This window comes from Coffea arabica, chromosome 9e (assembly GCF_036785885.1).
Source record: "Coffea arabica cultivar ET-39 chromosome 9e, Coffea Arabica ET-39 HiFi, whole genome shotgun sequence".
Classification (NCBI taxonomy): domain Eukaryota; kingdom Viridiplantae; phylum Streptophyta; class Magnoliopsida; order Gentianales; family Rubiaceae; genus Coffea; species Coffea arabica.
Genome location: NC_092327.1, coordinates 39,441,993 through 39,455,800, shown reverse-complemented (window position 1 = coordinate 39,455,800; position 13,808 = coordinate 39,441,993). Strand labels below are relative to the sequence as shown.

General features: G+C 35.7%; 1 protein-coding gene and 1 non-coding gene across 2 annotated transcripts; both read left to right on the top strand.

Annotated features, from left to right (window-relative positions):
• Window positions 1-2,505: 2,505 nt before the first annotated feature.
• On the top strand, window positions 2,506-3,433 carry LOC113709476 (non-specific lipid-transfer protein-like). Its single transcript, XM_027232248.2, has 2 exons — window positions 2,506-2,899; window positions 3,162-3,433. The coding sequence occupies exons 1-2, from the start codon at window positions 2,553-2,555 to the stop codon at window positions 3,166-3,168; spliced, it is 354 nt and encodes a 117-aa protein (XP_027088049.1). The 5' UTR covers window positions 2,506-2,552; the 3' UTR covers window positions 3,169-3,433.
• An 8,080-nt stretch (window positions 3,434-11,513) lies between these two features.
• Window positions 11,514-12,217, top strand: LOC113709625 (uncharacterized). Its single transcript, XR_011821348.1, has 2 exons — window positions 11,514-11,968; window positions 12,058-12,217. It is a non-coding gene; the product is annotated as an uncharacterized protein (transcript).
• Window positions 12,218-13,808: the final 1,591 nt, after the last annotated feature.

Genomic DNA, 13,808 nt, shown 5'->3' with positions numbered 1-13,808 from the left:
AAAATAGAGAAGTACAAATTATTTTATTAAACCCTATAATTGGATAGAAGGGTCCTATAGGATAATACCTACAAAACAAATAAGTACTAGTTGTTTTACAGCTATTTTAATTGATTAAATTATTTAAACTAATTATCGTATACCAACTAATGACACGCAAATAATTCTTCATTTCTACAAATATGTAATTAATCTTTTTATACGATTGCATTTTATATGAAAATTTAAATATATAAATCGTAATTCGTGTTATAATTTTTCATTTTTTGACACAATTACGGTTCCTTTAACATTCTGTGTGCATTATACATAATAAAGTTAAAGTTAACAAATCATAATAATATTAAGCAATACCTTCATCCATTACGCAATCACTTAAACTTAAATCATATTATTAAATCATTTTCTAAATTTAACAAATCATAACAATTACGCATGTTATATAACTTAAGCTTGCTAAAATGGTAAACCTTAATTCTTTAAGAAACCCCTAAATCCTTTAACAAATGGATCAAATTTTTAAAACCTAGTCTCCTTTAAAATGCTAAATTCTTGCGAGCCCAATGTTTGTTTTTAAAATTTTGTCAAACTGTATGCATTGTTTTTAAAAATTTTGATTTTAAATAATTTTTACAGAAAATTTTTTGCCGAATTCCCAATTGAATTGTACAAAGATTTTTTTTTAAAAAAAAACATTTCTAAATTGCTTGGCTGAAGGATTTTTTATATAAAAAAATTCTAAATTATCTGACCGTTGGTCCTACATGGGGCAACAGCCAGGAAGATTTTAAAAAAAAAATTCTAACCTCTAGCCGTCGATCCTATATGGCGTGACGGCCAGAAAGATTAAAAAAAAAAAAACAATTCTGACCGTCGCACCATATAGGAGCGACAGTCAGAAAATTTCTGACATCTCTGACCGTCGCTCCTACATGGCGCGATGGCCAGAAGGACTTTTAAAATAAATAAATAAATTTGCTGACTGTCGCGCCATATAGGAGCGACGGGCATAGATTGATACCGGGCAGCCAAAGGACTATATTTGACCGGACTTTTTGTCAATTATCAATATTCTAATCAATTAGCCCAGGTCTCTTGGTGCATTTAATCCAGTCAAAACAATTCTTGACTACATGGACATTATCTTTGTGCCATCAGTTAGCTTAATTAAAACTTAGAAGAACTTAAAAATTGTCGTGCGAGCTGGAATTTTATGGCATCTACATTTTCTTTCTCTTTTTTTGAGGCAAAAACTAGAGCTGTTAAGTCAATCGAGTAGCTCGAAAGCTCGTTAGAGCTCGGCTCGTTAAGGCTCGAGCTCGGCTCGTTAATTTTGGTTAACGAGTCGAGCTCGAGCTCGAAATATGCTCGTTTAGTTAACGAGCCGAGTAAGCTCGGCTCGTTTGATACTCGAGTAGCTCGTTAGAGCTCGTTAATGAAGGGCATATTTGTCATTTTAGAAATTAAAATTATAAAAATTAAAAATTATAGGTTTTTATTAAGGTTAATTTGCACGAGCTCGAGCTCGAGCTCGTGAAGCTCGACTCGTTTATGATAAACGAGTCGAGCTCGAGCTCGAGCTCGAGCCACATGTACATTTAACGAGCCGAGTTCGAACATATTTTAAAGCTCGTTTTCCTAACGAGCTCGAGTCAAGCTCGGCTCGAATTAAACTCGAGTCGAGCTCGGCAACCAAATACTCGGCTCGACTCGGCTCGATTAACAGCTCTAGCAAAAAGTAAGATTCTGTAAGATAAATCCACAGCTAAAACAGAGATCACGTCATATATAGGGGAAAATATCTCACTGATTCGAGAATTTTTGGAAATTTCATTGGGAATAATGTTGTAGAATTTATTTTTTAATAATCTGATACATGTGAGATAAAAATATGGTTGAAAATATATTAAAAAAAAAGTAATTGAAATATTGTTTTTGATATAAGTAAAATATTTTTTTTTTTTATTTGCAAAAATCTTTCCCAAATCATTCTATCCAAATTCAAGAGCCTTCCTTCTGATTTTATGAACCAACTGTTCAATCATGGAATGATCCTTTATAGGAAGTAACATTAGTGTTGCAGACAACACTAAGATCCTCCTTAAATGGCATTCGATACATGTATCCTCCTCATCAGTAAGGTCCACATAACGAACAAATAAGAAAATGCATTTAAGATGATCAACAAATCCCAAAAAAAAAAAAAAAAGGTTATAAATGTATATACGTGCATTGATTCCATACATGCTGCTGACAATCGACAATACACAGAATGGAGGTTTTTAAGGTAACCGACTCGTTATATTTAATCTAAATCCAGTGCTGATGATGCATGAACGAACAGCATCCGTCTCCCTTCTCCAACAACAGAGACATGAGTCTTACCAAGAACTTGTCTTGCTAATAAAGGAAAAAGACTTAAGTCTTAATCCTTTTGAAATCTTCTTTGTGGTATAAATAAGTGTCCAAATGACATTCTCTTTCAACAATTTCTTCCTCCAATTCTTCTCCTTCTAATACCGTCTGACACAGAAAGGCCAGTTTTAATTACAATGGCAAAAACCATGGTGCATTGTTTTGTATGGTTGATAGTGGCTGCAGCTTTGATTGTGAGGCCCTCCAAGGCATTTGACTGCATTGGTGCCTTGCAAGAGCTGATTCCATGCCTAAGTTACTTGCAAGCTGCTGATCCCGCACCCAGCATTGAATGTTGTTCTGGTGCTCAAGATGTGGCCAATTCGGCTAATTTGTCTAAAGACGAGTTGCAATCCGCTTGCCGATGCTTGAAATCTGCTGCGCAAACTTATCCCAACATAAATTATGACAACGCTAAGCAACTCCCCGCCCTCTGCAACGTCAACCTCAATGTTACCATTGATCCTAACATTGACTGCACCAAGTACGTTTACTTCTTTCGCCCTTCACTACTATTTTTTTTTTTCAGGGTAAGTTAAAATTTATTCTCAAACAGTAAATTGTACGTTACAATCAGTACAATAAAGCTGATCTACAAGGTGGGATCAGTCAAATAAACAAAGAGACATGAACAACCATTCACGTTGCAGCCACATATTGGGTTGAGACTTAGTGACCCTTTCACTACTATTTTTTCCGATTGATGTTTGGTCATTCTTTACCTTTTGAATTTTGATCACGTGCAGGCTCTAAATGACAACGGAGATGGAGATTATCAGCGTGCTGCAGTGTCGCCTTATAGTACAAATTTTGTTAATTTGAATACATCTCTCGTGTATCATTTTCGGAATTTCAGATTCCAATACCTAAAGACAGAGACAAGGGGCATTGAACTGTCTCCTTGTATCCTCCGTTCTTGCATGCTACTTGTCTTTATTGTATCGTGCTGCAGTGTCTTTAATTCACGTTTGGGAATGGACCTTCATCTATGGATTGATATTTCGGTCGCGTTCATGTTTCTACTCGCTCAACATAAATATTTGCTGTCATTTGTTTCTGCCAAGATAAACCGCGATATCACGGAAGAATAGTTATATACTACCATCACAAGTCCAAAAAAACCAAATTTCAACTATATTACTTTTACTGCATCGTACGGCTTTTTTTTTTTTTTGGGTATTTTGCAAACATTAAAGAAAATGCAAATTCGATATGATGCAAATGTGCGTCTCATGAGTGTATCCGGCGTACAATGAACTGATATTTGCCCGCAGTAAATAAAATAGTAGTATACAAATGACTGAAAACGCTGTTCCTTTTGGCCTATAAGTTCTCAAAGGAAGGAAAGTTTAGAGTTTAGACTCTCTCTCTCTCCCTCTCTCTTCTTATTTTGTCTATGCATAATTTCTTGTCTTGATCCATGTCTCCAGGGATCCCTACTGTTCCATAATTTTCATTGCAAAGATTCGGCAGCCACTCTGGAGCTTTGCAATCCACCAGTTCTTGAATTTTCAATTTGCTCTACACATCAAGTTAATTAAGACCATTAATTGATGCCCTGCTATTGTTCAAACACGATCGATTTGACATCATTCCACCACCTAAATCAAAGCAATGCCCTCGTGATTTACATTGGCGAACATGGAGGTCAATTTGAAGCCGATCAAGCCACCACCAAACAAAATGTGTAGGCATATACATGCACGAAGAGGAGCTCCATTAATCATATTGCCGGACGAAGTTTTTAGTGCTTCTCCCACTGCCATTCAGTCAAAAAGAGGTTGACCCATGCACTGAATAGCACGAATGGAGGGCTGGCAGTGCGCGGTGACTCGAATTCATCTGATACTGTGTAACCTATATATGACCAACTATCATTTCAAGAATTTGTTGAAAATATGGCAGATTCTTCTTTAATTTTAATTCATTTTGCCCATGGGTACAATGGCTTTGGCAGAAGCCCTTATACAGTCAACACAAGAAAAAGTTGGATGGGGAGAGGCGGCTGTCCCTCCTTTGCATCCTCCACTGTTGGAAGCCATTGAAAAAGTAAATGCGGTGACGATTAAACCAGTTTCAGAAAACTGCATTTTGACCCCAAATCTTCTGAGTAAATGCAGTCAACCCCTAAAGCCTTTTAGTTTTTAGCTTTCCGTTTGGACTTCTTCATTATTTTAAGTTGTACATTGACTCAATCACTTTCTCGAAGGACTAATTTGTCAAGATTGACTACTAATTACATTTAATTAGCACCAAATTGAAGCCTAATTTAGCAATTTATAGCATTAATACGGGACTCTAATTAACATCACTAACCTTAAAATCTAAAATTCTCAAATGTTTAAAATATACTTATGCTTTCCTCTTACAATTTGAGTAGATGTACATATATGTGAGTATTTAGCACATAAAAAATGTACTTACTCAACATTTATTATGGTTTGAAATACACAATGGTTGTTGAAACATCAATTAAAAATCTTATACTATTTAACAATAAGTGAAAAAAAATAAGTAAATACTAAGAAAATTTTTAGTTCTTGATTTTCCATAGACTAATAAAAATAAATAATCCCTGGACATTGTTGTGCTTCTATAAGCCGAGTCAAAAAAATGTTTTTTTTTTTGATAAAATAAATACAAAATGAAGTTTAAGATGTACTAGTATATGTATTTTTCGTGATTAATTTATTTGGTGAACACGTATCGCGGCGCCATCGCGACTGATACACTGCGATTGATTTGGAATGGTGACAATAACTCTGAACCGCAGGTGAAAGGTTGAGACAAGTTTTGCAGGTTCGTTTAAGGGATCAGGTTTCTTGAGGTGCAGGACAAAGTCGTAGGACGTGTTCAACATCCTCAAGAGTCTTTATAGCAAATCTGGCACAAATCATCAGTCAACATTTTTCCACTCCTTGTAAGAAGGCTTCTTCTGGAAAGACGCGATTGAACTGCCAACCAAATGAAACATTCAAGTCTTGAAGACGTGTTGGCATTCCATACCCAAGAATAGGAATTGGGACGGATTTGATCCACCATATGTAAAGAGTTTTGAAGAAACGCATAAACAGAATTTGTAGAAAAAACGCTATTAGTGGAATAAAGCCATTTGATGACATCATTGGCAGCATTATAAGTTTGTCTCGGAATGAATGTAATAGAACTTGGAAGTGTAAAAGAAAGCTTGGTCAGGTCTCTCAAAGTGGGTTTTTTTTTTCTCTTGGAGCAATCTCATAGCGGTGTTATCGCCAAATAACTCGTGTTGACCCTCAAGACTGTAGGAAAAATAGCTTAACTAAAGCTAATAAAAGGTAGCTTAAGTTGTATTTAATAGTACTGTACTGTTCTAAGAAACTATTTCAAGAAGTTGAAATGTTTTTCCAGAATTAAATAAGCCTTCTCCTTGTTATAAATAAGAAGGATCAGAACTAACAAATGTTGCGTAAATCCAACACAGAGTGAAAAAAGAAGAAGAAGAAGAAAAAGTAGAAGTAGAAGAAGAAAACTGATAGGAAGATCTCTACTATCAGCTTTTGGTGTGCTTTCTAAAGTAGGAGTAACTGCTATTTATAGACATTAGAGATAGGATAAGAGATAATTTCTGGTAGTATAAAAAGAAAAGTGCCTAATTTTGTGTAACAGAAAACAATGTTAATAAAAGAACGTTGTGAACGTGCCTGACTTTTATAACCGATGGGATAAGATTTTATCTTCTCGATCAAACATTGAAAAAATGTAAAAGAAGAAAAACTATCTTGGGCCATGTTTAACCCTCAAGCAGAGTGTACAAATCCGTCAGTTTGTACTGAAATAATACAATTCAACTACCCTCTCATGCACGTAAGCCTACACTAGTTACCAATCTAACACAAGTCCAATAAAAGACTAAGGCCTTGTTTGCAAGCAAGTTTTTGGCCAAATTTGTCTGCTACAAGTTTTTTAACAACTTTAATCACCATAATCTCAAAAAACTTCTTAAAATTTTTAAACTATATATTTTAAAATATCCAAAAATTTACATACTTCAAAAAAAATTTCTACAACTTCTACAGTAAAGTTTTAAACTAATATCTAAAAAATTCACTTGCCAAACAGGGCCTAAGCATTATAAATGATGAGGAGTCCTTTGATTTTCCAATGTGAGACAAGATCTTTTGAAATACACATTTTATTTACAACAAAGACTTCTTCTTCTTTTCAAAGTGGCCCCTTTATCAATACTCCAAGTGGGTCCTTGAGGGAACCACTTTTGTTCCCAAACTTACGGTATTCACGCCATTTCGAATACCTTTGAGTTTTGATTCCTTCATCATTAATACAGGACCGCTTTGAAGACTTCTTAAAGTTGATGTTGGATCCTTTAGCATGCTTAAGGAATAAGCTTTCCAACTTAGCGTGGATTTATGTTTATCAACATACTTTCGACTGATGACTTTGGGTTTAGGGCTTCTCGCTCGCGTGCATAACTTGCCAGCAAGGTTTAGCCATGAATGCCGAGACCACGTACCTTGACTCTTGGGGTTTCGTAGCTACCCCTCCCATTTGACAAGCTGAATCTTCCTCTTTTCATTAGTGGATCCCCACAAGAAGTTTCCTTGCTCCCGATCAATGTCTTCACAGAGACTAAGTTGTAAGCGTAAAGATTGGGAATAATTAATAAGGAGGAATGGTTGCTATAGTTAATTTGTTGAATTAAAGCCCTGCTTCTACTTCGACTTCTTGCCAATGAGAATATAGATATGCTTTCCGACCTTGAAGCTCGGGCTTCATAATGAATGAGTCCCGATCGGAGGCAAAAGTCTTCTAAAACACGTTTAATTGCAGAGATGGTAGAATTTGGGTCTGTTTGACTGAACAAAAAGACATCTTCGCCAGGAAAAATACAATGGGAGATGGGCAAGCAATTTCGTCCCATAGAGAGGGTGTTTTCCTTTTGCACCCATTTTCCACGGCCACATTAATACCGCGATAGAGGGGCCGCCTTGGTGGATTGCCCCTTGGTTGTTGAAGCAACTCAGCAGAGGAGCCATCTGATTCTGGGTACGAGCTTTTAATTAAATGGTTACACCATAGAAGACAAAATTCATCCTGATTGAAGGAATGTGCTATTGCTCCGGTAAAGTTGTTAAACATGATGATTAATTACACTCAGTTCAGATAGATTTAAAATCTATGTATTAATGCCTACTAGTATCAAGCTATCATACTAATGCTTAGTCAAGTTTTTACAGGTTCGAATTTAATAAGACCGTCATCACAGTACTAATTAATTGTTGATCAATTACTAATAAGAGTATCATAGCTGTCAATAATATGTGTCAAATTCTCGTACTCCTAAACAATTTTTTTTTACTCACATGGTGACATAGAAGCACTAGAAACACGCCTTAATTCATCGTGATAATCAGAGCCGAAACTATTCAAACTTTTTCTTATCAGAAAAAAAAAATAGAAGTAATAAGAACACTGTTGAGTCCTTTCAGCGCAAGCTAGCGCATGCACAAACTACAAGATGTTGCATAAATGAAAGAATTACGCACCAAACGAAATAATTATGCGTTTGTGCAGAAGTACCCAACGTTGTTCTGGTGCACAAGATGTTGCCAAATTCGGCTGAAATCAATAACATTTTCTTATGGAATAAAATTAAATTAATAAGATTAATAGGATTAACAGGATTCATTTAAACTTTAACGTGTAATTTCAAACTGAGTCCTAACTAAAGATTGGCTTGCAACATGCAACGCGCACACTCTCATGCAAGTTCGTAGATATAAGGACTGATTTGCAATCCGCTTGCCAATGCTCGATATCTGATCTGCGCAAACTTATCCTTACTTAAATTATGACAACGCCAAGCAACTGCCGGCCGTCTGCAACGTCAACCTCAGCATTACCACTGATCCTAACATTGACTGCACCGAGTACGTTTACTTCTTTCGCCCAGAAATTGGCTTTCGATTTCACTACTTTATTTTTGTTTTGACGTCCCTTTAATCTTCATCTATTATATGTTATATGTCATTCCTCGTCTTCGGTGTCTGGACTTTGATTCTTAGTTTTAAGAAGAAAAAAAAAAAACGACTTACAACTTTTTGCCACTATTTCTTGGTCCTTAGAACTAGAGGCATCAATTGCAACCCAATTATATTGATCCGTCCAAATCCGTCTATTAATTTTGGATGGGTCTAAATGGGTATTCAATTAAACCCATTTAATTGGTAGACAATGGATTGACTCGATTCATCTATTTATATTCATTTAAAAATAATTATACATTTAAATTTAACTTTTAGTGAGTGTTAAGCAAATAAATTTAAATTTCTTACCAATCTAATAACAATAAAATACTGTTATTTCTTGTTAAACAACACGCAAAAAATAGAAAAAAAATAAGCAAAATTTTAAATGACTGATAAATGGGTTGATCCAATTATACCCACTATTCAATTATGATCCGCTCAAATCCGTCCGAATCACTTACTCGTTTTGACACCTCTACTTAGAACCAATTAGGTCAATTTTAGCTGCTATTTGCTATTTTACACTCTTTCTCTTTCCTGTGGAACGTGACTCTTGCGTTGTATGTGGCCGCATCAAAGAGCAATACAATGAAATTGCTCAAGTTTTTTTAATGCGGCTCATGTATTCTTATTTCTATATTTGCACGAGTTTTTTTTTTTTTTTGGAATAAATCTTTGATTATTTTTCCACATCTGAATTTTACTTTGATTATTTCAAGACCTTGGAAATTATATTTACATTAAAGGAAACAAATATTCAACGTCTAGTAATCCTATATTTATCAAGCCAAATAATATTTTGGATTAATTGATTCAACTGTATATGGTTGTGTGAATCTTTTACTAATTGGTTTGATGTTGTAATAATCTCTTAACAGGCCAACGATTTCGGGACTCGGCACTCCTCTGATTCTTTTTGGTCGAACAAAGTGAGTACTCAAGCACCCTGGCTTTCGAATCCTTCAAGGTGAAAATGAATGCTTAGATGGTTCTTTCTATATTCTGAATTTAGATATAAATGAAAGAAACTGTTGTCCGTTTCTCCTATAAGCTTTCATTCAAACTAAGGAAACGATAATTTGTTTTTTTTTTTAAAAAAAATTTTCTCTTCTCTTGTTATTTTTTCTTTCAAGTATTTTCATCTTGATCCCTTGTCTACAAGGATCCCTACCGTTTTCTTATTTGTCACTGCAAAAATTCCGCAGCGACTCTGGAGCTTTGCGATCCTCCAGTTCTTGAATTTTCAGTTTTCTCTCTAATTGCAAAGTTAATTGGGACCATCAATGCCTTGATAAGTTCAAGTACGATATCTTAGACATAATTTCACCGCCAAAATAATTCCCTCGTTGAATTACATTTGTGGACATGGGGGACAATCAATTTGAAGCCACGCCACCACCGAAAAAGTAAATGTGTAGACCGTAGACCGTAGACCAATGCACGAAGAGAAGCTCTATATTAATCTTTTGCTGCAGAATGTTTTTAGTGCTTTTCCCACTGCTTCTAAGTCAAAAAGGTTGACCCATGGTGAAATTGTAGAAGAAGGATTGCAACGTGACACAAACACAAGCTGACTCATGATGGATCTTTTCCACACAAAAGATAATATCAATGCAATGTTATCAGACGGTTTATAAAAATTTCTATAAGTAGCTTATGATTACGAAAGCATATCTTATCTTCTAGTAGTAATCAAAATCAAACTCATTCAAAAATTTTTCCGACCAAAAAAAAAATGCAGGGTGATTCGTAATCATCTGATACTATATAGGAGTAACTTATAATCAACTATCATTTCAAGAATTTGTCAAGATGCTAAAAATATGGCTGATTTTTTCTTCAATTTTGTGGTCCACGAGTACAGTGGCTTGGCAAAAGCTCTTAAACTATTAACACAAGAAAAAGTTGGAAGAGGCTTCCAAATTCTAATTGAAACTAAAGACATGTTTTTCTAGGGAAAAAAAGGTAATTTGGATGGCCTATTTTTGGTCTATTTTAGAAAAACAGAATTTGTTTAAAACACCATCTACGATGACACTCTAAAATATCTACAAGTTTTAGAAAAATATCAAAAAAATTTAAATAGAATGTCGGTGACAGAGATGGATACCAATAGTGAGTGACAGAGGTTGGTGGATGGGACGAGGTAACTTTTGAAAAAGTAGAAGATGTTTCGAGTGTATTAAGCAAACACTAGCATTTTTTTTTATAAATAATTACAGTAAATTGCAGTAAAGTTGTAGACAAATACTCAAAAAATGAAATTTCCGTTCCTAAACATATCAAATTTCGCTCCAAATTCCAATTTGTAAAAGACCGTCAGCACGCTACCGAGTATTCAAATACTAATACGAGTACCAAGCAGTCAATTCCTCGTCTTCCTGAACAATATTTTTCGCTCGCATAGAAGTTATTAGAATAACCGCAAGCACACGCCACAAGGCACAGACCAGAAGGAAAGAATCAAAGCTGTAGGCACCAATCAAAATAAGTGTGCATTTATGCACGTAGCTAGCAAGCGTATTTGCATTATGAACAAGAAGGAATTGACTGGTTGCATATGCCTTGATAGAGTGCCAATATGACGACAAATACAGCACGAAAATAATTCTCACCTTTTAATTATGCGGGCTCAGAGGAAATGTGCATAATGCCTCGTGACACATTCTCCACTATTTTATACATTGTACTCTTCTTAATTGGTTAATTTGGCGATCGATTACGGTATGAGATAAGTGACGTAAACATATATAAAAGCAAACAAATATACACTATGCAAACAAATTTGCAACAAATATACACTATCCAAACAAATTGGCTAGGAACATATATATATATATATATATAAAAGCAACTTTGTGTGGGGAAAAACTTTAAAACAATTATGGAATTCAAAAGTTGACAGTCAATACAGGAGAGAGTTGACTACAAGAACCCTTCTCCAACGGTGTAGACTTTAAACACCAAATTAAAAGTTTTAGTTTCATGAAAAGAAAGAAAAATAATTAATTAACAACGTATTTTATCCTTTTATGCACTATAAATAGGCATCCATATACCATCATATTGCTCATTGCAGTAGTTAACTAGCAGGAGTACTACTTAGCTTACACAGAAAAGTACTCCCATCTTTTCCAACTAGACATTAAGATATCGACTGAGATGGGAAAAAAAACCATACCCGATTCTTTTATAAGGTGGATGGGCATGGTGGTTTTGGCATTGGTCGTCAGCCCAGGCATAGCCACCAAGAGCGCATTCGACTGTCGAACCCTCCTGGGACTACTTGCTCCATGCCAACCTTTCTTCTTCTCTCACACCCGTTCGCCCAGTCCTGATTGCTGTGTTGGTGCACAGGCGCTGGGCATCATACTTGAGTCGTCGGAACCGAACATGAAATCTTCCTGCTATTGCTTGAAAGGGGCTGGAAGGCTGCACGCTGTCCCTCCTCCGGTAGTTACCCAATTTGTTTCATCCTGCAACATCCATATCAACATGACAATTGATCGCAACTTCAACTGTTCCATGTATGTGTTTGCTTCTTTCCTTTCAACCAAAGTTTTCATTTTTACTTATAGTAATTCATTTGCCCGACTTGAAATTTGGTGTTATGCAGATTCTAAATCACGACACGAATCCGCCAAAGGAAGGAAGAGTCACTCCTCGCCACCATGGTGGAAACATAGCATAAGAAAATGTTTCTTGCAAACTTTTAAGTCTTTTTGTATCGGTGTGGAACTTATTACTGTAGCAATAATGAAGCACATGTTTCTTTATCATACGTCTTTTTGCTCCTCGTTCATTGTTCAATCTCAATTAATAATTTAAGATGATGTTTCGAAAAGAGTGGAAACAAAACCAAAAAAAAAATGACGTATATCGTTTTCTTTCATTATCTTCTTGTATCATGAGCCAAAGTCATAAGTATCACGGTGAAGCCATTGAACCCTACATAGCACACGATGAAGCGTGTTCCCAAAGAAAGGAAGGAAAAAGAGAAAATAAAAGAGAAGAAAATTTTATATAGTTCCGAAACCAGTTGCCAATTCAACTTAGTGCGAGGAATTCTTCTCCGACTTGCAGTCACATCTTGTACTATAGCAGCCACAATGTCAATAGCAGAGACAGGTTTCCGCTGAAAGATTGCTTGTTTTCTCACTTTCCATAGCTGATATCATACACTAACCTCCTAACCTGATCAGGAAAACAGTTAGAATTTCAGTGCTTACAAAGCCCCTCTAACTCTGCAGTCCACTGCATATGCCCCTTGTTTATCAGGCAAACCCTCTGCAATTTCTGCCAAACTCTCCTAGATGTGGGACAATCAGAACAGAGATGGTCTATGGTCTCCACTGCTCCATGACAAAGTTCGCATTGATCTGGGATGAGTTGAAGCCCACAATAGCAGAGCATCTCAACTCCAAAGAAACTCAGTAACAAGATTTTGTGTCAGAAAAAAAAAAGGAAAGATGTTTTTAGAAGTCATTAATTATCTTTCAAGTAACACAAGTAATCAACTATATGAAAACCACAGTTCGATACTTCTTTGACTCAACTCTTCTCCTTTTATCAGTAATCTAATCGAATCCAACATAGAAACACTCTTGCCGACTAACGTTTCAGGATATATAGTAAATTGTTGATGGTAAAAATCGTTGCCTTTCTTGCATGGTTGATCGACGGATATAATGGTTTTGGCACCCATAGCATACACAGTTTTCAGCTTAAGAAAAAGCTTTATCCGCCCATTGTAAGTTATCGAGAACAAGCCCTGTGCTAATAATGATTGCAATAAATAGTTGAATGTCTATTGATTCGCATCAAATGGACGGTATATTTGACTCATCATAAGCAGAATTTGACATCTACTTGCGAGTGGTGGACTCATCATAGCCAGGGTGCAGCTTAAATTCTCGACCATTCAAGAGTAGTGGAACTCCATTTTCCGACATCGATCATCTCAATCAACATGGTAACTACTAACACCTGCATAGGTTGCTCAAAGTATATCAGCTCTTAATTTCTTGCAAAGGTTTCATTCAATTGCCACTGAGTTGCAAACTAGTGGGTAGGCTTGAACTGTGCTAGTATGTGAACGTGTAATAATCACACGAGAATTATCATAAATCACTCAACATCATTTTTCTTACACCATACTACAGCTATATATCATACCAAATGGTCCAGTCTTTGCCCTTAGGTAGATGTAAAACTGAATTTTTTTATATTTGAGTTCTGTCCTAGAAATAGCTTACTTCACTTTCATATATTTGGTCTGTTCTCTTAATTTTGGCATGGTATTGGTCTTCATTCTTACATTATACGTTTGAATGCAGACCGCAATTGCCAAAAAGCCAAAAAAAAAAT

Excerpts from the sequence above, each read along its gene's own strand:
- LOC113709476 (XM_027232248.2), top strand. The coding sequence starts at position 2,553 with ATGGCAAAAACCATGGTGCATTGTTTTGTATGGTTGATAGTGGCTGCA.